The sequence below is a fragment of the Musa acuminata genome, chromosome BXJ3-1 (genome assembly GCF_036884655.1).
Source record: "Musa acuminata AAA Group cultivar baxijiao chromosome BXJ3-1, Cavendish_Baxijiao_AAA, whole genome shotgun sequence".
Classification (NCBI taxonomy): Eukaryota; Viridiplantae; Streptophyta; class Magnoliopsida; order Zingiberales; family Musaceae; genus Musa; species Musa acuminata.
In genome coordinates this window covers 41,856,820-41,880,539 of record NC_088349.1, presented here as the reverse complement: position 1 = coordinate 41,880,539, position 23,720 = coordinate 41,856,820, and the positions used below count along the sequence as shown (strand labels likewise).

General features: G+C 40.1%; 1 protein-coding gene across 1 annotated transcript; it reads right to left on the bottom strand.

Moving 5' to 3' along the window:
• Positions 1-517: 517 nt before the first annotated feature.
• On the bottom strand, positions 518-4,148 carry LOC135629681 (brassinosteroid LRR receptor kinase BRI1-like). The gene has a single exon (XM_065137423.1). It carries the CDS (start codon positions 4,040-4,042, stop codon positions 701-703), a length of 3,342 nt encoding a protein of 1,113 aa, XP_064993495.1. The 5' UTR covers positions 4,043-4,148; the 3' UTR covers positions 518-700.
• Between the last annotated feature and the right edge of the window lie 19,572 nt (positions 4,149-23,720).

Here is a 23,720-nt window from a genome sequence, read left to right as displayed (position 1 = left end):
GATTTTTCTGACATTAGGTTTTTCATGTAATGATTTTTCTAGGTTTTTCATGTAAAAAATTCGATCTCTGATTGAATAATTATTATACTATTTATGCTATTATAGTTAATATTTATTTTTGGTAACAAATTAATATTTTGATGAAGAACTTATTTTAATAGATAAAAAAGAAAAAAATTATTCTGTTATAATATTATTTTTTCCATAAGAACAAAAGAGGAACAGAAAAAAAATTGTAAATATTGATTTCTTCAGAGAACAGTAACTTTTTGAAATTTCAAACATTTCTAATAGAGTGTCAAAACATCAACATATGCAGATTTCTTTCCCAATCCCTACTTATAAAAGTAATTGGTAAGAAGAAGAAACACTATAGTATATTGTGATGCAGATGAAACAAACATAATCATTAATGATCAACTAATAGACAAAGCATTTATAGAGAGTGGAACAGGAATTTAAGAAAATTCACTTTGTATGTACAGAAATTGTGACAAGACACTAAGTTCGAAGTATGTGAAGGAAAAAAAATATATATAAATAGCATTGTTTTATAGGTGTATAATATGATCTAGACTGAAGCTACACAAGAGTTTTTCTCATACCACTGCTAAGGTAAAAGGCCAAAACGCCTTACTGGATGCAATCAGTTGTTTCCTCTGGTAAGAATCATCCCCAGTCTTTGAATTCATCTCCAACTCTACGAGAAATCCGCTGCGGTCGAGGCTGAAGGAGCCGAAGGCACGGAGTTCATGGATGAACCTGCCTGTATCTCCTTGAACATTGTCATCACCCTTAGCATGGTTGGCCGACGGAATGGCCGATCATCAAGGCAGGCACAAGCAATCTTAAGGTGCTCCAACAGCTCCAGCTCCAGAGAAGGATCCTCCTTCGATAGCTCCGGATCAAAGACATCACTTATTCTAATCTTCGAGTGCTGCTTGACCCACCCCACCAAGTTGTTGTCCCCGAAGTCGGTCGAGTCTGTCGACCGCCTCCCGGTGAGTAGCTCGAGCAAGACAACACCATAACTGTAAACATCTCCCTTGGTGGTGCATTGAAAGCTCTGGTAATACTCGGGTGGGACATAACCAGGGGTGCCGGCAAGCGCGGACACGCTCAAGTGCGTATCCACCGTACTCATCAGCCTTGCCATCCCAAAATCCGAGACCCTGGCTTCTAAGTTCTCATCAAGCAGAACGTTGCTGGACTTCATATCTCTGTGGATTATGTGAGGAATGCAGTTGTGGTGTAAGAATGCTAAGCCTCTGGCTGCTCCCACAGCAATCTTCCTCCTCGCTACCCAATTCAGCTTGATCCCAACATTGTTGCGGTCATGCAAGACATCCTCTAGACTCCCGTACTTCATGTACTCGTACACCAAGAGCCGTTCTTCTCCAACTTTGCAGTAGCCCAGAAGGGGAACCAGGTTGCGGTGCTTGATCCTTCCGATGGTCTCCATCTCAGCTGTGAACTCACGGTCGCCTTGCCCACTCACATGAATCAGTTTCTTGATCGCGACAACACTGCCGTCCTTCAGCTGGGCTTTGTAGACATCACCAAATCCACCAGAACCTACGAGGCTGTCATTGTGGAAGCCATTGGTGGCCTCGACCAGATCAGCGAAACAGAGCTTTCTGAGAGGCGTCTCGAAGGTGGCCAGGTTGATAACTAATGCGTCCTTGGTGGCCGTGAGCTTCCAGTTTGAATTGGCGGTGCCGGAATGAGATCGGCTGTCGAAGTAGATGTCCCTCGAACAGTTACTGTTATCCTTTTTCTTCTGTCGTTTCTTGCTCTCCACAGCGATTATGATCAGTCCAAATATGCAGAACAGTGAGAAGAGTAGTCCCATCGCGACACTCCCGGCAAGAGAGGCTTGCCGGCGGTGGGACTTCTGATGCTGGGTGCTGGAATTAGCCCCAGCGATGTCCTCACAAGATGGGAGAGGGAACCCACAAAGGCCCGAGTTGTTTTCGTACCGGTACCGAGGGAATGTTGCCAACTGACCCAGCTCAGGAATCGACCCATTGAGCTTATTGTTCGAGAGATCGATCTCAGCCAACATGGCGAGGCCGGCGAAGGACGACGGGATCGGTCCCTCGAGAGCGTTATGTGAAAGATCCAACACCGCGACGTACCGCAAGCTCCCCAGTTCCGGTGGTATCAGACCGGAGAGGAGGTTATGGCCAAGGTTCAGGATCAGAAGATAGTACATGCTGCCGAGCTCCCTGGGGATCTTGCCGCTCAGCTGGTTGAAGGAAAGATCGAGGAAGAGCATGGAGCCGTTGTTGTTGAAGGTGTACTGTGTGAGCCCCTTGTAGACCCTGGTGAAGTTACAGAACCGCCGGCTGGGCAACCGGTCAAGGTCCTCCGGCCGAATCCCGGCGAACTCGAGGAGGTTGCCCGTCCCGCGGCACCCGCTGGTCCCGTCGTTCTTCAGGTACACGTACGGCTCGCCGGTGACCAGGCCGACCGCGATTTTGCCGGACTGGTTGGCAAGGGTTGGCGGAATCGATCCACTGAGTTGGTTGTTGTTGAGGTCCAGCCAGACCAAGCTCCTGCAGTCTCCGAGCTGGGGCGGAATCTGGCCGGAGAAGGAGTTGTTGCCGAGCTTAAGGATTGCCAAGTTATGAAGCTGGCCGATCCACGAAGGGATCGTTCCACTCAGGTGGTTGCTCGACAGAGAAAGCCAGTTCAAGCTAGTGCAACCGGCAAAGCCAGCCGGGATCGACCCGGTCAGGCCATTGTTGTCGAGGATGAGATTCTCGAGGGACAGGAGGTTGGTAAGTTCCGGTGGGATCTCGCCCTCTAGCAGGTTCTGCCACATGATCAGATCACGGAGGGAAGGGAGCGAGCCCAGACCGGAAGGAATGGCTCCGGAGATATAGTTGAGGCTGAGGTCGAGGGACACGAGCCTGGTGCAGTTGCTCAGCGACTTGGGGATGCTGCCGGTGAGCTGGTTATTCTGGAGGTAGAGCGTCTTCAAGGCGAAGGCTGGGTTCGGGCAGAGGTCGGAGGGGATCGACCCAGTTAGCCTGTTTGAGCTGAGATCGAGCACTTGGAGCATCGGCATCTGCGTGATCGAGTCCCCGAGGCTGCCGTTGAGGTCGTTGAAGGCGAACTCAAGGGTTGCAAGGTACGGCATCGCGGTCAGGATGTCGACGGGGAACTCGCCGGAGAAATTGTTGTTGGAGAGGCTGAGGGAGGACAAGGAAGTGCAAGAGGAGAGGTCGGAGGGTAGAGTGCCGGTGAAGTGGTTGGAAGACAGGTTCAAGTAGGTCAAGCTCCGGCAGCCGCCGAAGACACCGACGCCGATCTCGCCGGAGAGGCCGCTCAATGAGAGGTCCAGGTGCTGAATGTAGGAGCAGTTGGCGATGGCTGGGATCCCGCTGGAGAGGTGGTTTCCGACCAGGTCGAGGCGTCGGAGGGCGCCGAGGTTGGAAAGAAGCCACCGCAGGTCGTCCTCGCCGGAGATCTCGTTAAAGGAGAGGTCAAGCTCCTCGAGGTCGAACCCAGCAACGGCGAGACCATCTCCGGCCGCCATAGGTGGAATCCCAACGGAGTTGCCGGAGAGGTTGAGAGACTTCAACCCAGAACAAGCAGCGGCCAGAGAGGACACGTCGGCAAGGGATCCCCGGAGGTCATTGCCGGAGAGATCGAGCTCGGAGAGCCCGCCGCCGCAGCGGGTCCCGGCGACGTTTCCGGTAAGATTGACAGCGCTGAGTGAGAGGCTCTCGAGGCCGCCGAGGGCCAGTACCGAGGACGACACGGCACGGAAGTCGGCGCCGAGAGGGACGCCCTGCAGCTCAACGGCAGAGACGCGGCCACCGGCGCTGCAGGTGACCCCGGCGAAGGAGCAAGGACCCCGGAGGGGATCCCAACTCGGTAGCAGCTGAGGGTTGGCGACCGCGGCCTTGAACGACATCAGCAGATCCAAGTCGCCGGTGTCACTAGGTCTGACGGCGGCGAGGAAGCAGAGAAGGCAGGCGAGCCGGACGAATGAGGAGTAGGAAGAAGAGCTACGGAGCTCCACACCCACCATGGCGTCGGCTAGGTTTTCCTTAATGTTTGGTTCCCACCATCGGAGAGGAAGGTGCTGTACTCGCAGCAGAGAGAGAGAGAGAGCGAGGGGGAGGGAGGGGAGGAGTCAAAAAGTTCGAGTGGGCGCAGGGGGACGGGGTATTTAAATGGGAGAAGCACAGAAATTCTCCGAGCCAGACTTACGATACGAAGAGCCGCTCCTTCCTTGGGTATGCCAGGTCAGCTTATCGGCACCTGATATATGGTATGATCTGGTTATATATCGTAAATTTCGTTATATGTACGCACATCAGGTCGATTATTCAGAGATGGGTGTGGTAACGGAAGTACGAACCCGTTACAACATTCAAGAGCGTGTCGGTGATACATGTCGCCCTATCGACATCGTGCATCGACTTTCACCCATCAATTTTCAAGTTCGTGTCAGCGTAATCTGACAAGCCGACACATCTGTGCGAGTCACGACAGGAGCCACCAACATGGGCTCAGATGACAGCTGGAAGGCAGTTGTTGGGTCGTCCCCATGGCAATGACCCGACGCCATCACCGTTTCGAACTGCCACCGCTATTATACCCCGTTGCGACGGTTTAAGCTTCGGACCTCTGCTTAATTCTGCGATGGTGTTATCATCGTCGTCGTTGGGTCCAAATCAACTCTTACTATTTGACGTACATGGAAAACATATGTACATCAATGACAAAATTATGCGGGCATAACTAAAAATTATAGTTTATAGTTTCTTGTTTCTTTCCTTTTACAAGCATCATCTAAAACAAGTAGAGAGTCTTTGAAGCTTAGATTACGCATCGGGAAACAGAAGAGCGGCACGTAATCATTGGGGGAGGAAGATGAAGGGGAGTAAAGAGAGCAAGATGCTTTTGGGAGTGGATTGTGCAATATATGTAGCCAATCCAAGCTTTTAATGCTGACATGCCACGAGGAATGGCATCCCCCATCTCGACGCATTCATTGCCCATTTAGGTGAGTGGTCCTCCCCCACCTACTGCAATAGGTTCGACGTCGTCCATCCATTTAAAGCTGCTATCGGGTCGGATCAACACGAATCCGATAATTATTGTCGGATAGGCAGCAGTCATGGCTGTTAGAATGAAACGAGCGTGGAGAAACTGGAAAACGTATGGCCATCACACACACACACACTCGAGTCCTGTTGAGACCTCCGATATCTGACAATAACGATGAAGCATCCTTTTTCTTTTCTCACACCTTCACCCGGTTCTGCTACGTTTCGAGTTGTGAAGCTTATCTTCTGCAGAAAGGCCACCCGGTCGTCCTTGTTAGTTCAGAGTACAAACCACCTGGATGAGAAATATAGCCACAGATTTATTGGATCAGGTTGTTGGGCTGATGACCCATATTCAGCCCATGTAGGCTTTATCAGTCCACAGTCCACATCCCCTCTTAATCTAACTCTAATTAAGATTAGGGGGGTATGGTGGCTGCGTTTTAGATGCAGATTAAAGCTATAAAAAGGCAGCAACGAGACAGATCTTGGTAGCCACGAGATTCCAAAGAGAAGAAGGAGAACAAGGTAGAAAAGGAAGAGAAAGAAAGGGAAGAAGACAAGGACAACGCAGAGAGACTGTTCATAATCATCTAGCAGTGTTCTCATCTCAGGTTAGATCAAATCTACAGTAGACTCTTGCTAAGATTACTTGGGGAGGTTTTAGATATTGTGGGCAGTGACGTGATCCTTGTATCCCAGTTATTCTCTTGTGGTTGTTGCTAGGGTTTTGGGCAAGAGATTGAGATTTGTACATTCATTATTCTTATAGTGGATTATCTCTAGTTTGCCCCGTGGTTTTTACCCTTCACATTAAAGGGATTTTCCACGTATATCTTGGTGTTATGTTTGATTGTGTTTCCATTTTATTCAGCTGCGTATTTTGGTCTTCTAGTATTTGTTCCTATACAAAGGTTATTCTTGTTTATATCCCCATCAACTGGTATTAGAGCGAGGTTTTGGTGATTTAATTTTTGTATTTGAACATGGAGGCAAGTAATGTTTCTTGCATGATTAGTTTGAATGGAAATAATTGGATGATATGAAAACTAAGAATGGAAGATCTCTTGTATTGCAAAGATTTGTATGGACCTTTACAAGGGGATAGTGCAAAACCTATAACTATGACAGATGATGAGTGGAAGAGGTTAGATCGAAAAACAATTGGGTTTATTAGACAGTGGCCTGATGATAGTGTCTTTCACCATGTTTCTATTGAAATTTCTACATATTCTCTTTGGAAAAAATTGGAAAGTCTCTATGAAAGAAAAATAGTTGGCAACAAAGCTTTTTTGATTAGAAAACTTGTGAACCTAAAATATAGAGAGGGTGCTTCTATTGCTGAGCATTTGAATGAAATGCAGAGTATTACTAACCAGTTATCCTCTATGAAAATGTCTCTTGATGATGAGTTGCAGGCATTGTTACTTCTCAGTTCATTACCAGAAAGTTGGGAGACACTGGTGGTTTCCCTCAGTAATTCTGCACCAAATGATATTGTCACTATGAGTCAAGTAACAAGCAGTTTGTTGAATGAGGAGTTGAGAAGAAAGAGTTCAGCAACATCTCAGAATGATTCGCAGGCACTTATCTCAGAGAATAGAGGAAGGTCAAAGTCTAGAAGCAGTTCACGTATGGGTAGGAGCAAGTCAAGATCAAGAAAAGATATTGTTTGCTATAACTGTGGTGAGAAAGGACATTACAAGAACCAATGTAAGCAACCTAAGAAGAACAAGAAAAAGGGAAAAGAAGTGGAGTCTACAAAGTCAAAGGATAATACTACAGCTACAGTGCAGGGTGGTGATTATTTGATTTTGTCTCCTTCTGATGATATTTTTTCTTGTGTGTGTCAGGATCTTGAGTGGGTGATTGACACAGGTGCTTCTTATCATGCTACACCTCGGAGAGAGTTTTTTGCTACATACAGGTCTGGAAACTTTGGTGTTGTCAAGATGGGCAACTATGGCACAGCAGACATCATTGGCATGGGTGATATCCATTTAAAGACCAACATTGGCTGCAAGTTGGTACTTAAGGATGTGAGGCATATGGTTGACTTGAGGCTGAATTTAATTTCAGTTGGAAGACTATATGATGAAGAGTATGAAAGCAGATTTCACAGAGGGCAATGGAAGCTCAGTAAGGGTTCTCTTGTTATAGCTAGTGGAAAGAAATGTCATACTTTGTACAGGTTGCAGGCTAAAGCTTATGGTGAGCAGTTAAATGCTACAGAGAAAGACTTCAGTATAGAGTTGTGGCATAGGCGATTGGGACACATGAGCGACAAGGGGCTGCAAGCTCTTTCCAAAAGAGAGGTATTACCAGATCTCAGAGGTATACATCTGAACCCTTGTATTGATTGTTTGGCTGGTAAACAGCATAGAGTTTCATTTGCTAGTGCTGCTTTGTCTAGAAAAATACATGCCTTAGACCATGTTTATACAGATGTATGTGGTCCTTTGAGGACAAAAACTCCTGGTAGATCTGTTGATGTTCTTGGTATAAGTGGTGCACTTTATTTTATCACTTTTATAGATGATTTTTCCAGGAAAGTTTGGGCTTATGCTTTGAAGACTAAAGATCAGGTTATTAATGTCTTCAAAGAGTTTCATGCCAGGGTTGAAAGGGAGACAGAAAGGAAATTGAAATGCATAAGATCAGATAATGGTGGTGAGTATACGGGATTGTTTAATGACTATTGCAGGTCACATGGGATCCAACATGAGATGACAGTTCCTGGTACACCTCAGCATAATGCAATTGCAGAGAGGATGAACCGCACCATCATGGAAAAGATCAGATGTATGCTTTCACAGGCCAAGCTACCCAAAAGGTTTTGGGATGAGGCTTTGAGGACTGCAGTTGATGTGATCAACTTATCACCATGTACAGCCCTAGATGGTGATATTGTAGAGCATGTATGGTTAGAGAAAGATGTTTCCTACAGGCATTTGAGAGTGTTTGGTTGTCGCGTATTTGCACATGTTCCAGATAATGAGAGGTCCAAGCTGGATGGTAAGTCTAAAGAATGTATTTTTCTTGGTTACTCACATGATCAGTTTGGTTACAGGCTTTGGGATCCAGAAAAGCAGAAGGTGTTCAGGAGCAGAGATGTGGTCTTCTTTGAGGATAAAACCTTTGAGGATTTGAAGAAGAAGGCACCAGCTAAGACTTCTGTAGAAGGATTAGCAGATTGTGACCTAGTTATTCCTCCAGTATATCAGGGTGATGGGGGAGATGTGCAGGTAAATAGTGTAGAGCCTGATGTTGATTTACCTGCAGGACATGTTGAGCAAGAAGAAGTAGGAGAGCAAGTTCCCACAGAACCTCAATTGAGAAGATCTTCTAGACAACGTCAACCTTCTAGAAGATACTCTACAGATGAGTATGTGATGCTTACTGATGCAGGTGAACCAGAGAGTTACCAGGAAGCAGTTGAGAGTGAGCAGAAAGAGAAGTAGTTAGTTGTTATGCAGGAAGAGATAGATGCTCTTCAGAAGAACCACACTTATGATTTGGTGCTGCTACCAAATGGAATGAAGGCCTTGAAGAACAAGTGGGTTTTTAGGTTGAAGACTCAAGAATATTGTTCTCAACCAAAGTACAAAGCTAGATTGGTTGTGAAAGGCTTTGGTCAAAAGAAAGGTATTGACTTTGAAGAGATATTTTCTCCTGTTGTTAAAATGTCTTCTATTCGTGTTGCTCTTGGTATTGCTGCTAGCTAGGACTTGGAGGTTGAGCAATTAGATGTGAAGACAGCTTTCCTTCATGGTGATTTGGAGGAGGAAATTTATATGGAGCAACCAGAAGGCTTCAAAGTCAAAGGTAAAGATAATTTTGTCTGCAAGTTGAAGAAGAGCTTGTATGGGCTAAAGCAAGCTCCAAGACAGTGGTATAGAAAGTTTGATTCATTTATGACAGAAAATGGATACAAAAGAACGGCTTCAGATCATTGTGTGTACATCAAATGGTTTGGTGAGGATTTTATTATTCACTTACTTTATGTTGATGACATGCTTATTCTTGGGAAAGATATGTCTAAAATTGACAGGTTGAAGAAGGAACTGAGTGAGTCTTTTGCAATGAAGGACATGGGGCCAGCAAAGTAAATACTAGTCATGCAGATTTCTCGTGACAGGAAAAGCAAGAAGATTTGGTTGTCACAGGAGAAATACATCGAGAAGGTATTGGAAAGATTCAGTATGAGCAATGCTAAGCCAGTTGGTTCTCCTCTTGCAAGTCACTTCAAGTTGTGCTCAGAACAGAGTCCGTCAAGTGATGAGGAGAAGGAGAAAATGCAAAAGGTTCCTTATGCTTCAGTAGTTGGAAGTTTAATGTATGCAATGGTATGTACGAGGCCGGACATCGCATATGCAGTGGGTGTTACTAGCAGATTTCTTGCAAATCCAGGCAAAGAGCACTGGGCAGCAGTGAAGTGGATTTTTAGATATCTCAGAGGGAGCTCTAAGGTTTGTTTAAGCTTTGGAGGTAGACCACCTGTGTTAACAGGTTACACAGATGCAGATATGGCAAGAGATATAGATACGAGGAAGTCTACTTCAGGTTATATACTTACTTTTGCAGGGGGAGCTGTGTCATGGCAATCCAGGTTGCAAAGGTGTATTGCTCTCTCTACCACAGAAGCAAAATATATTGCTGCTACAGAGGTATGCAAAGAAATGTTATGGATGAAAGAATTCTTACAAGAATTGGGGCTGAAACAGGAAAATTATGTGGTGCATTGTGACAGCCAGAGTGCCATTCATTTGTATAAGAACCCAATGTTTCATTCCAAGTCAAAGCATATAGATGTCAGATACCACTAGATTCGAAATGTATTTGAAGAGAAGCAGTTGCAGCTTCAGAAAATTCATACAGATGACAACGGAGCAGACATGTTGACGAAGACCTTACCAAAAGAAAGACAGGAGATATGCCGACAGCTGGTCGGCATGGCTTCACATTGAGGAGTTATGGGACAGCCTCCCTTATGGGCTGAAGGGGGAGGTTGTTGGGCTGATGGCCCATATTCAGCTCATGTGGGCTTTATCAGCCCATAGCCCACACGCCCTCTTAACCTAACCCTAATTAAGATTAGAGGGGTGTGGTGGCTGCATTTTAGATGCAGATTAAAGCTATAAAAAGGCAGCAACGAGGCAGATCTTAGCTGCCACGAGATTCCAAAGAGAAGAAGGAGAACAAGGCAGAAAAGGAAGAGAAAGAAAGGGAAGAAGACAAGGACAACGCAGAGAGACTATTCTCAATCATCTAGCAAAGACAAGGACAACGCAAAGAGACTATTCTCAATCATCTAGCAGTGTTCTCATCTCAGGTTAGATCAAATCTACAGTAGGCTCTTGCTGTGATTACTTGGGAGGTTTTAGATATTGTGGGCAGTGACGTGATCCTTGTATCCCAGTTATTCTCTTGTGGTTGTTGCTAGGGTTTTGGGCAAGAGATTGAGATTTGTACATTCATTATTCTCATAGTGGATTATCTCTAGTTTACCCCGTGGTTTTTACCCTTCACATTGAAGGGGTTTTCCACGTATATCTTGGTGTTCTGTTTGATTGTGTTTCCATTTTATTCTGCTGCGTATTTTGATCTTCTAGTATTTGTTCCTATACAAAGGTTATTCCTGTTTATATCCCCATCAGATGCGCTACTGGAGGAAGCCACCAGAGAGTTGAGGCTTCCAACTCAGGCTACCTAAATCTTGGTGATTGGTTTCTCCCTTTTAATAGAGTAAGCACAAGGTCTAACACTTCCCTCGAGTTCTCACATAGAGACCAAAAAGTCAGTGAAAAAGAGCATCGAAACAAAAAATGATCAGCGGATTATAACTCCACGTTACAAAAAACACAGCTTGTACTCATGGATTCCGAATGCCACAAGTCAATCTAATGTTAGAGGCGATGATGGAATAGCTTCTTCCAGTAAAATACCTTCTCCCTAGACATAATGGGTAATGGTCAAACACATCACCACTTGTCCCATGCATTAGGAATATACAATAAATGAGATTGTAAAAATTAAAAAATTAACTTTGCCAATAGCTATAACATGACATTTATATCTTCATAACCAATTATCGTCACATTCATAAAAGCTAGCTTCAAACCTCGAAAACACGGATAAGTCCAACAACATAGTAAAACAAGTAAAAGGAAGCAAACAGAAGCACTTGGTCCGGGCAAACCAAGGGCAACACTTTTATCAAACATTCAAAACACTTTTGGTTGAATCTTTAATTTTAATGATGAAATTGTTAGAAAACCATATAAAGCATCATTTACGAAAAATAAAAATAAAATTAAAATTAATTTTCTGAAAACAGATTTATCGAATCGTCGTATAAAGATCGAGAACATAAAACTCGGAGATGATAAAAATTGGATAACAACATATAGTAGTTGAGATGTTCGGAGATTGTATATCCCATAATATAAAGATCTCAATCCTTACAAACTCCTCTCTATCAGTGATCCACATAGCAGATACGATGATGATGCACCTTATCGCGTAGCACATACTTTTTTCACGTTTGCAGACCACCAAACCGCAACAACTAAGAAGAGATTGATCCCTCTTGTTATCTTATAACACTAAAGAGGGGGCAATCGGTTGGAGGAAATTATAGAGAGAGATGAAGAAGGTGGTAGGGTCTAGCCTATAACCTTTTTACTTTCAACTCATATTTATAGAGAGTCTCCTTTAACTAACCCTAATGGATCATTCTTTTGGGGTATTGGATCTCCATCCAATAACCCATGGCTAAATGGATATTGGATCTCCATCTAATAATCATCATAAGTTTTATTGAGTCTCTCCCAATGATCCATTAAAACAAGGGCTTATAGGATATCTCATATCCGATTATCTATTCATCATGTTGTCCACCATATGTGTATGACCCTCTAGGCCTAATACCATATTGGCCATGAGATGCACCTATAATTTTGATGATAAAACTAATTGATAAAGTTATGATCTAATGTGCATTGAAGTAACATAGGACTAGCTTTGATCAAGGAGAAACAAATTGATTAAAGTAGGAATAATCAATTGTTGGGCCGGAATGGATAATGTCAGAAGATTGGTCGACATTGTTGAATCTCAGATTTTGATGATGAAGTCAATTGTAATTTGTTTGATTTAATCTATATGTTAAGAAAAGTGTATACGATTAACTACGATAACAGTAAGACATAAAGCAGGTGTTGTGCTAGAGTCAAGATCGAGATCTTATTGGGAGTTCGAGAGTTCGACCCGAACATTCGTCGGAAGTTCTACGGGAACCAATCGAGAAGTCCAAGAGCTTGCCAAAGAAGCTCATCGGAACTCGCCAAGAAGATCCTCATAGCGTCTAGAAGCTTATCGGGAGTCCACCAGAATATTACCGAGAGTTCGTCGAATATTCGCCGGAAGTACATCGGAAGCTCGTCGAAAGAGCAATTGATGCACCGAAACAAGATGCATTGTAAATTATGTCTTAATTATCATAGTTAGAGTACAAATTAAGTTAGGATTAGAAGATAATCCCACTAACTTAATTATATGTCAATTGGGCCCTTAACAGGGCTGAATTGGGTCGAATTGAGCACCTAATTCAGCCCCTGAAAACATGGTCGGTGGTGGCACCGCTTGGAAGGCAGTGCCCTTGGTTTTTTAGGTGGGGGTACTATTGGGAAATCTTGGGGGCGGTATCACATGCGTAGCAGAAGAACAAGAAAATAAAATCCCCGATTCCCAAAGAGATGTTCGTCGTCGTGCGAAAATTGATGCGCAAAATCCACGAAACTGAAAAAACTACGTATAGAGTAGATTGTGTTACCTAGGGAGATCATATATCCCTGTTTCCTTGCAGATCTTTATGAGAGGGTGAAGGAGGTCAAGCGTCCTCCTATCTAGCAGTGATCCACACAGTAGGGCTGCGACGATGCTCCTCAAAACTCCAGACCTACTCTGAGGTTGAGAGGGAGAGGAGAATAGGAGAGGCAAGCAAATGCTCTAGCCTATGAGGCTCTGAATCCCTCCTATTTATAGAGGTCCCCTATCAAACCCTAATGGGTCCTCCCCTAGTGGGTATTGGATCTACATCCAATAAGACAAGGGCTCCGTCGGATATCTCATATCCGAACCTTTACTCATCGCAATGCTTACTATATGTGTGTGACCCTCTAGGCCCAATATCGAGCTAGCCGTGAGTCATACCTATCAAAACTCCTTCTAACTTAGTGAATTATTATCTTTGTAATAATTCACTCGACTCATCGATTATGGACATACTAGGCCACTACGCCGTAGTCCCCAGACGATACAGGGGAATCCAATCCATTGGACTTGTCTGTCCTCAATTACCATGTACCTATAGTTCCTTATCCATCTAATATCCTAGAAATCATATATCGAGCATGATGCTGTTAGACTTATACGGTTTCTACTTGAGTCTCGCTCTAATCGGATTCTCCCGGAGAACTCTTTCTTTCTCAACCCGAATGACCCTAGTTAGGGATTTGTCTAAGCAAGAACACATGGGATATTCCTCTCATGACGCCGAGAGTGGATGATCCTTTATCGACACTCAATAGTCCTCGTAAGGTCGATTACCACTCATAATGACCAGCTATACTAGATCTAGGATAACCAAACCTATAAGTCTGGTATCAAAGAGTGGAGCACTCATACAGGACATCCTTGGTGTCTCAAGTCTAAGGACCAGATATACCACTAGGACTACGGAATCGTTGTCTGACAATAAGGCATCATCAACCATCTAGTATTCCATAGGCAGATCAATCAGGGAACTTATTCTCCAATGAGCACTTGTACTGTATCCCTAGTGTCCCTACACGAGTAGTTATGAGACCAGTTGCATCCATCATATAGACGGGTATACAGCACACCAATCTGTCCAGTTATCACGATGTCTATCTCGAATAACCTATGACCGAGATTATTTAGGATCTGTGTTTAAAGGTGACTCGATCTCATTATCATGATCTCATCACGATCCGATTCCCATTGCACAAATCCAAGGACATCACAATATATATATATATATATATATATATATATATATATATATATATATATATATATATATATATATATATATATATATATATATATATATATATATATATGCAATAGTTATAAAGTGATATATGCCAAAAAAATAATAAGTAAAAAGATTCTGTATCAAGTCACACGTGCCATCACTCACGTGATTGGCTTGTTGGGCACCTATGACTAATAGGTACCGCCAGAAGCAGTGCTGCCAACGATGGTACCACCCTTGTTCAACGGTGGTACCGTCCAGCGACATATCAACGATGGTAGTACTGCCCAAAAACGACGGTGGTACCGCTAGTACCCCGGATTCAAGGAATATGACACTTTTGGCTCTAATTTTGAAGCTATTGGGGCCTATAAAAACTTCACCATTTTCTACATGAAAGAGCATGAAAGTATTGAGATAATCTTGAGTTGTTGAGGTGTAAAAGTATTGTAAACAAGTGCTAGAGTCCTCCTCCTCCCTTTCTAAGTTTTGAAATCATTCAAGAGAGGTGTGAGACTTGTAAGGGTTCTCTCCTAAAACCATAAAAAGGAGAAAGCATTGTAAAAGAGGTGGTTGGTCTTCACCTATTGAAGGAAAGCCTTTAGCGAACGCCAAAGATCTCGTCGGAGGAGGAATCCGAAAGTTGATGTAGGTCACGTTGACTGAACCACTCTAAATCCTGATTTACTTTTCATTTGAGCAATTTACATTACTACAAATCTCCTTAATTCTCTCTTGCACTTTTACGAAAGCTTTCAAGTTCATAATTTCTCCAAAATGGATTGAATCAAAACCATTTTTGTTCGAATCAGTTTTAATCGAAACATAAGTCTTTTGAAATCCCAAAAGTTTTCCGCTGCACTAATTCACCCCCCCTCTTAGTGCCGCTCTTGATCCTAATAATTGGTATTAGAGCAAGGTTCACTCTCATTTGGTTTTAAACCCAAGAGAGATGACATTTATCTGCAACCTAGAGGGCCATTCAATTACCCGTTCGCCCATGTTCAATAGGATGTATTACACATATTGGAAGACTAGAATGAGGATCTTCCTAATTTCAATGGATTTCGAATTATGAAATATTGTTGAAAATGGCTTTCAAAGGTCTTCTCTTCTGATGAACGATTGGAATGATTTAAAGAAGAAGACTTTAGCTTCAAACGCAAAGGCTATGAATGCCTTGTTTTGTGCATTAGATAAAAATGAGTTTAATCGAGTATCGATTTGTGAAACGACTTTTGACATTTGACACACACTTAAAGTGACTCATGAAGGGACTAGTAGAGTGAAGGAGTCAAAAATTAATCTTTTAGTATATTCTTATGAGTTGTTTCAAATGAAACCGAGTGAGACCATTAGATGCATGTACACCCAATTTACGGATATCGTCAATGGTTTAAAAGGACTTGGTAAAAGTTTCTCAGATTTTGAACTTGTTAATAAGATTTTAAGATCCCTTCCAAAAGTTAGGATCCTAAAGTAATGACCATTCAAGAGGTCAAAGATCTAAATAATTTTCCTTTTGAAGAACTAATTGGGTCACTAATGACCTATGAAATGACTTGTAAAGCTCATGAAGAGCTTGAGGACACCCTTCTAAAAAATAGGAGGATATAATACTAAAAACTCAAGAAGACCACTTAAAAGAAAACTCAAGTGATGATGACATTGATAAAGACTTGGCACTTTTAACAAGAAAATTTAAAAAATTTATTAAAAAGAATAAATTTAAAAATGACATCAAAAATAAATTTGAACCCAAGAAAGATCAAGTAATTTGCTACGAATGCAAGAAGCCGGGATACTTCAAGAGTGAATATCCCCAAGCAAAGAGGAGGCAACCAAAGAAGAAGGCTCTCAAAGCTACATGGGATGACTAAAGTGCTTCCGAAGAAGAGGAGCCAACCAACACCGAGCAAGTTGCTCACTATGCGCTAATGGCTATTGGAGATGAGGTAACAAGTTCATTTGACGCAAATTTAACTTTCGATGAGCTTTCAAGTGCTTTTCATGAATTATTTAATGAATGTAGAATCTTAAGTAAAAAGTATAACTCTTTAAAAAATGAACATGCTTCTCTTATTAGCAACTTTGATAGAGTAAAGATTGAGCATGAAAATAGCTTAGCATCCTAAACAAAATGTGATGAACTAGAATTACTTCAAAAAGAAAACTTGCTACTTAAGAAAACCTTAGAAATATTTGAGGTTGGTAGCAAATCTTTAAACATGATCATTGCCAACAAGGGTCACGTTCATAGAAAAGGCAAAATCGGATTTGTGAGTAGCTCTCACCATAATCCAACCACCTTTGTTAAAGACCCTATTTTATATGTTTCCCCCCGAAAGAAGTGTAACTTTTGTTGTAAATTTGGGCATGTAGCTTATCATTGTCCATTTAAAGAATGTAGTCCACATAAATTGATTTGGGTTCCTAAAAGAACCTCAAATGACTCAATGCAACATGATAAGCAATATAGATTGATTTTTGAGGCACCCAAGATCAAATGGGTACCTAAAAATTATCTTTTTTTATAGAAAAATATACCATCACAAGCTAGAAGCAAGATATGGTACCTTGATAGTGGATGCTCAAGGCATATGATCGAAGATCCATCTCAATTCTCTAAGCTCACTAGCATAGACGAAGGATATGTCACCTTCGAAGACAACAATAAGGGTAAAATCATTGGCAAAGGAACCATAGGTAACAAATTCATCTTTTTTATTGAAGATGTGTTATTAGTTGATGGCTTAAAGCATAACCTTTTGGGCATTAGTCAATTGTGTGATAAAAGATATATCATTAAATTTGAATCTAATGTTTTCATTATTAAAAAACCACACAAAAACACATCTACGATTGCACTAAAACAAAATAACATATACACCATTGACATTAATGATCTTTACAATGAAATGTGTTTTTCGGTTTTGAATAATGATGCTTGGCTTTGGCATAGGAGATTAGGTCATGCTAGCATGAAACTAATCACCTAAATTTTATCTAAAAAACTTGTAAGAGGAATTCCTCATATCAAGTTCGTCAAAGATAATGTGTGTGATGCTTGTCAACTAGGAAAACAAATAAAATGTAGCTTCAAACCTAAGAACCAAATAAGCACATCTAGACCTTTGCAATTGATCCATATGGACTTGTTCAGACCAATTGCTATATCAAACCTGGGAGGTAGCGAATACACATTTGTCATCATGGATGATTATAGTAGATACACATAGACTTATTTTTTGGCACATAAAAATGAATGCTTTAGGTATTTCTCTAAGTTTTGTAAACTTATTTACAATGAAAAGGGTTTTATGATTTCGTCAATTCAAAGTGATCATGGTGATAAATTTTAAAACAGTGATTTCCATGAATTTTATGAATCTAATAGATACAATCACAACTTCTCTACTCTAAGAAATCCTCAACAAAATAGAGTAGTAGAAAGAAAGAATAGAAACTTACAAGAAATGACAAAAACCATGTTAAATGAACATAGCCTACCCAAATATTTTTGGACCGAAGCCGTAAACACGACATGCTATGTCATGAATAGAGTTCTAGTAAGACCCTTACTCACCAAAACTACTTATAAGTTGTGGAATAACAAAAAACCTAATGTTTCATATTTTAAAGTTTTTGGGTGTAAGTGTTTTATCTTGAATGAAAAAGATGCTTTAGGAAAATTTGATGCTAAATCCGATAAAGGAATTTTTCTTAGCTATTCTTCTATTTCTAAAGCATTTTGTATCTTTAATAAAAGAACTTTGATTATAGAAGAATACATTCATGTTATTTTTAATGAGGTTTCCAAAATTAAGAAAAATGATTTTGATGATGATGTTAATTTTGATACTTTGAATTTAAATGAAACCCTTTCTCCATTTAGCAACTTGGATGCATATACTTTCGAAACATTCTTACCCAAGGATTAGAAGTATATATATGCTCATCCTAAGGAGCTAATCATATAAGACACATCTAAAGGGGTTCAAACTCGTTCTTCTCTAAAGAATTTTTGTGTCAACACTGTTTTTCTCTCCCAAATTGCACCAAAATGCATTGATGAGACATTGAAAGATGATTCATGAGTCATTGTAATGCAAGATGAGTTATAATTTGAGAGAAATGAGGTGTGGAAGCTTGTTCCTAGGCTAAATGACTATTTAGTTATTGGTACTAAATGAGTCTTTAGAAACAAGCAAGATGAATTTGATATCGTGGTTAGAAACAAGGCTAGATTAGTGGCCAAATGTTTCAACTAAGAAGAAGGGATCGATTATGAAGAGACCTTCACTACTGTGGCACGATTAGAAGTCATAATGATGCTCCTTGCCTATGCTAGTAGTAACAATTTTAAGTTGTTTCAAATGGATGTTAAAAGTGCTTTTCCTAATGAATTTATTTCCGAAGAAGTTTATGTTAAATAACCTCCCATATTTGAGAATGATAATCTCCCTAATCATTTATTTAAATTAACTAAAGCTCTCTATGGATTGAAACAAGCCCTAAGGGCTTGGTATGAGAGACTTAGCTCATTTCTTATCGAAAATAAATTTTCTAAAGACAAGGTTGATACTACATTGTTTATCAAAAATTTTAAAAATAATTTTTTTATTATTTAAATTTATGTTGATAATATTATTTTCGGTTCTACGAATGAATCTCTTTGTGAGTCATTTACTAAAAGTATGAGTCTTGAATTTGAAATGAGTTTGATGGGAGAATTTACTTTCTTTTTGGGCTTACAAATCAAACAACTAAGTAATGGTATATTTCTTAGTCAAACAAAATATACTTTAGATTTGCTAAAAATGTTTAATATGAATAGCTCAAAAGCTACCAACACTCTTATGAGCACCTCCACTAAGTTAGAAATTGATGAAAGTGGAGAAAGCTTTGATCAAAAAGCTTATAGGGGTATGATCGAAAGTTTATTTTACTCACCACAATTAGACCGGATATCATATTTAGTATAGGACTTTGTGCTATGTTTCAATTTAATCCTAAGATATCTCATCTTAAAGTAATTAAAAGAATACTTAGATATCTTAAAGGAACCATAAATCTAGGATTATGGTATCCAAAATCCGAGAACTTTGAGCTAATTGCTTATGTTGATGCAGATTTTACTGGATGTAGATTAGATAGAAAAAGCACATCAGGAACATGTCAATTTTTAGGATACGCACTTGTTTCTTGGACTTCCAAGAAATAAAATTCGAGTACATTGTAGCTAGTGGATATTGTGCACAAGTTGTGTGGATGAAAAATACTTTAGAAGATTATAAGATTCATCTTAAAAACATTCCCATAAAATATGATAACACAAGTGCAATATGTTTAACAAAAAATCTCATTCAACACTCTATAACTAAACATATTGATATTAGACATCACTTTATATGAGATCATGTTAATAATCATTGATGTAATCTTAGAGTTTATTGATATGAAACATCAATTAGCCGATATTTTTATAAAGCCCTTAAGTGAAGAATAATTTGATTTTATTAGAAGAGAATTAGGAATGCTAATTTGTCCGAATGCATGAATTTGTTAAATTTCATTTTCAGACTTTCTTTATTTTTTGATCACTCACTTAAATTATAATTTTATGATGCGAATTTTACATGTTAATAAGGTTGTGTGCTTCAATAATATGTTTACTTTGATGTTGGAAATTTTGTGCTTTGATGCTAAAAGTTTCTATGATGATGAGCATGTTATCATACAATGATGCAATATCATGTTTATTTTGATGATTATGATTTCTATTGAATATTGAGAAGTTTTAATCATACATCAGATTCTTAATCTTTGAGTACTACAAAGCACTAATGATATTACCTCATACAAATAGTGATGAAAAGCTATGACAAAATATTTTATAAATGCATGAAGTATTTATACATATCTTGATGTTTGATTCATGGAAGTCATTGACAAATGCATCTCTCACGGATTTCACTCTTATGACATTTTGATGAGAAATAGATTTGATGCAATGCTCTTCTCACTATGAAGTTTTATTCATGAATTTCTCCTTCATATGATACTCCTCTCCTATGAATCCTTCTCATGAAAATTGAAGGAATTCCAATAGATATCTTAATCCTTGAAAGATGAATTCTCGTGTGTGATAATTTTCGTGGGAATTTGATTTCATATGGATATCTCGATCCTTTTCAAGAATCCCTTCTTTTTCTCAAAATGAAAGCATTTTTTAACATTTTTGACTTGATTCAAATAATTTCACAAACTTAGTTTTTAATAGACTCCCTCCTTACCTTTTTTCCTCTTCTTCATGCAAAATTATGATGATAAGGGGGAGAAGTTATTGGAATCTATCGTTTTAATATTGATAACATCAAATGATGAGAACTTTTGAGTGTGAAACTTGCTTAATTTTTTTTTACCACACTTGCATTGTTGAATTGTTCTCCTTTTTATTGATGGCAAATGGGAGAAATAATATCAAAATGTGGTAAATTGACGACAAATGTATGCAATGTATTTCATCATATATACTTGAAATGGTTGCTTGATAAATTTCTTTCATATGATAAGATATCTAGAGCTTAACTTGCTCTTTTGTAATTGATATCTTGCCATAGAATGATGAATTGTTATCTTTGTCATCTTTCATATTTAAAATATCATACTTGAAATTGGATGTCATGCCTTGACATCATTTTAATAAATACTTGGCATCGTATTTTGAGAATGATAGATCATGATAGGAATCATAATATGCATGTTAATAAGTTTAATTAACTCATCTTATCGGTTTGTTTCTTGAATTCAAAGGTCTTGAATTCAAGAATATTTTTTCTCAAGTATGACATATAGAGAAGGGGAGTTGAGGTTAACTCCGTCATCAATTGATTGTCATCATAAAAAACGGGGAGATTGTTGAATTTCGGATTCTGATGATGAAGTCAATTATAATTTGTTTGTTCTAATCTATATGTTGAGAAAAGTGTGCAACATTAACTACGATAGCAGCAAGACATAAAACAAGTGTTGTGCCAGAGTCAAGATCAAGATCTCATTATGAGTTCGAGAGTTTGACGCGGACATTCCTCGAAAGTTATACAGGAACCAATCGAGAAGTCCAGGAGCTTGCCAAAGAAGCTCATCAGAACTCGGCAAGAAGATCGTCGTAAAGTCTAGGAGCTTGTTGGGAGTCCGCCAAAATATTGCCAAGAGTTCATCGGATGTTCGCTAGAAGTACGCCGAAAGCTCGCCGGAAGAGCAATTGATGCACCGAAATAAGAAGCATCATAAATTATGTCTTAATTATCATAGTTAGAGCGTAAATTAAGTTAGGATTGGGAGATAATCCCACTAACTTAATTATGGGACAATTGGGCCCTTAATAGGGTTGAATTGGGCCGAATTGAGCACCCAATTCAGCCCCTGAAAACATGACCGGTGATGGCATCGCTTGGATGGCAGTGCCCATGGTTTTCTGGGCAATGGTACCACCCAGATTGGGCGGTGGTACCACCGACAGTAGTGCTGCCAGCGGTGGTATCGCCCCTGTTCAGCCATGGTTCCGCCTAGTGACAAATCAGTAGTGGTAGTACCGCCCAGAAACGATAGTGGTACCGCTAGTACCCCGGATTCTGGGGATGCGATACTTTTTGGCTCCAATTTTGAAGCCATTGGGGCCTATAAAAATTCCACCCTTTTCGCATGAAAAGACATGAAAGCATTGAGATAATCTTGAGTTGTTGGGGTGTAAAAGTATTGTAAACAAGTGCTAGAGTCCTCATCCTCCCTTTCTAAGTTTTGAGATCATTCAAGAGAGGTGTGAGACTTGTAAGGGTTCTCTCCTAAACTTGTGAAAAGGAGAAAGCACTGTAAAAGAGGTGGTTGGTCTTCACCTATTGAAGGAAGGCCTTTAGTGGACACCGGAGACCTTGTCGGAGGAGGAATCCGAAAGTGGATGTCGGTCATGTTGACCGAGCCACTCTAAATCCTGGTTTGCTTTTCATTTGAGCAATTTACATTACTACAAATCTCCTTAATTCTCTCTTGCACTTTTATAAAAGCTTTCAAATTCATAATTTCTTCAAAATGGATTGCATCGAAACCATTTTTGTCCGAATCAATTTTAATCAAAACACAAGTCTTTTGAAATCACGAAAGTTTTCCGCTGCATTAATTCACCCCCGCCCCCCTCTTAATATCGCTCTTGATCCTAACAAACATGTCGGCAGAAGGCTTCGTGCCATGAGTTTGAGTATCGGGCCAGAAGGATCAGATATTATGCCAAGAATATTAGATGTTGCGGGAGGTCGATATATCGATTGGATAATACATCGAAGGAGAGGACGATAAGCTGAAGGGTCGGATGAAGCGCCGGATGAACTAATGACATGCCAGACAAACATATGATTCATGCTTTATAATAATTTGTCTAGATGAAGTAGTTTAGGTTATAATTGAGTTGGTTTTGGATGTAATTAGGCTAACTTAATTAGGGGCCAAATTGGGTGGTGGTACCACCCATTGTCAAGTGGTAGTACCGTCTAGTGTTAGTGTTGCAAGTGGTGGTACCGCCCAACATAGGTGGTGGTACCACCAATATCCCGAAATCTTGGAGATTTAAATTTTGGCTCTAATTTTTAAAGTCATTTGGGGTTTATAAATATCCCAATCTTTCCTGTTTCAGTAGTATGAAAGTGAAAACAAAACTACGTGATTCTAAAGTTATAAACCCTTGTAAAATGTAGAGTATCTCCTAAAATTTAGAGACTATTCTAAAGGAAAGTGCGAGCGAAACTTTAAAAAAAAGAGGGTGTAAAGGTTCTTTTCTAAACATGTAAAAAGGAGAAAAAGTTAAAAGATGATAGTTGGTCTTCACCTATTGAAGGAAGAGCATTAGTGGATGCCGATGGCCTAAATGGAGGAGGAATCGGGAGTGGACGTATGTCACGATTGACATGGGAGTGTCTGATTGCTATAATATGCTCATATGGACCTTGCTGATGCTATGGTATTTTTTTCAGCCAATAATGTTACCTCATAGTCTTCAACTCAGCCCACTCAAATATGGCAGCTCATCAGTATATTTCCTGCAAAAAGTTAAAGTTGTTTCAAGGTATTTTTCTTTATGACTAAGGAATGCATTAAAGGAGTTGGTTAGCAGTTGTAAAACACTTAATTTCAAAATTCCCTATGCATGAAGGGTTGTTTCATGCACTAGTATTTATTTTGTTGTTTAGAGCTTAGAAAGGACTTTAAAAAAACTGATGATATTTTGGCAGAAGCTCTCTCGGAGTACTATAAACTCTGTATCTCTTGGATGCATCCTTGAGTGGTGAGTCTTTGTTTTTCAGTTCTGTATCCTCGTTTATAATCGTTGGGGGTGGTGAATTTTTTGTATCCCTTTGTGGTTTTAACATGGTGGTGAGCTAATTTTTTATCTTATTTAAGTTTTATCATGAGTTCCTGTCTTTTCTATTCAAAACACTCATTCTAGTAAATACAACTATACTATGATTTTTCTTCGAGAGTTTGTTCCTTGTCTACTGTGACTTTTCTATCCGAAATATTCATTCCAACAAATATTGCTT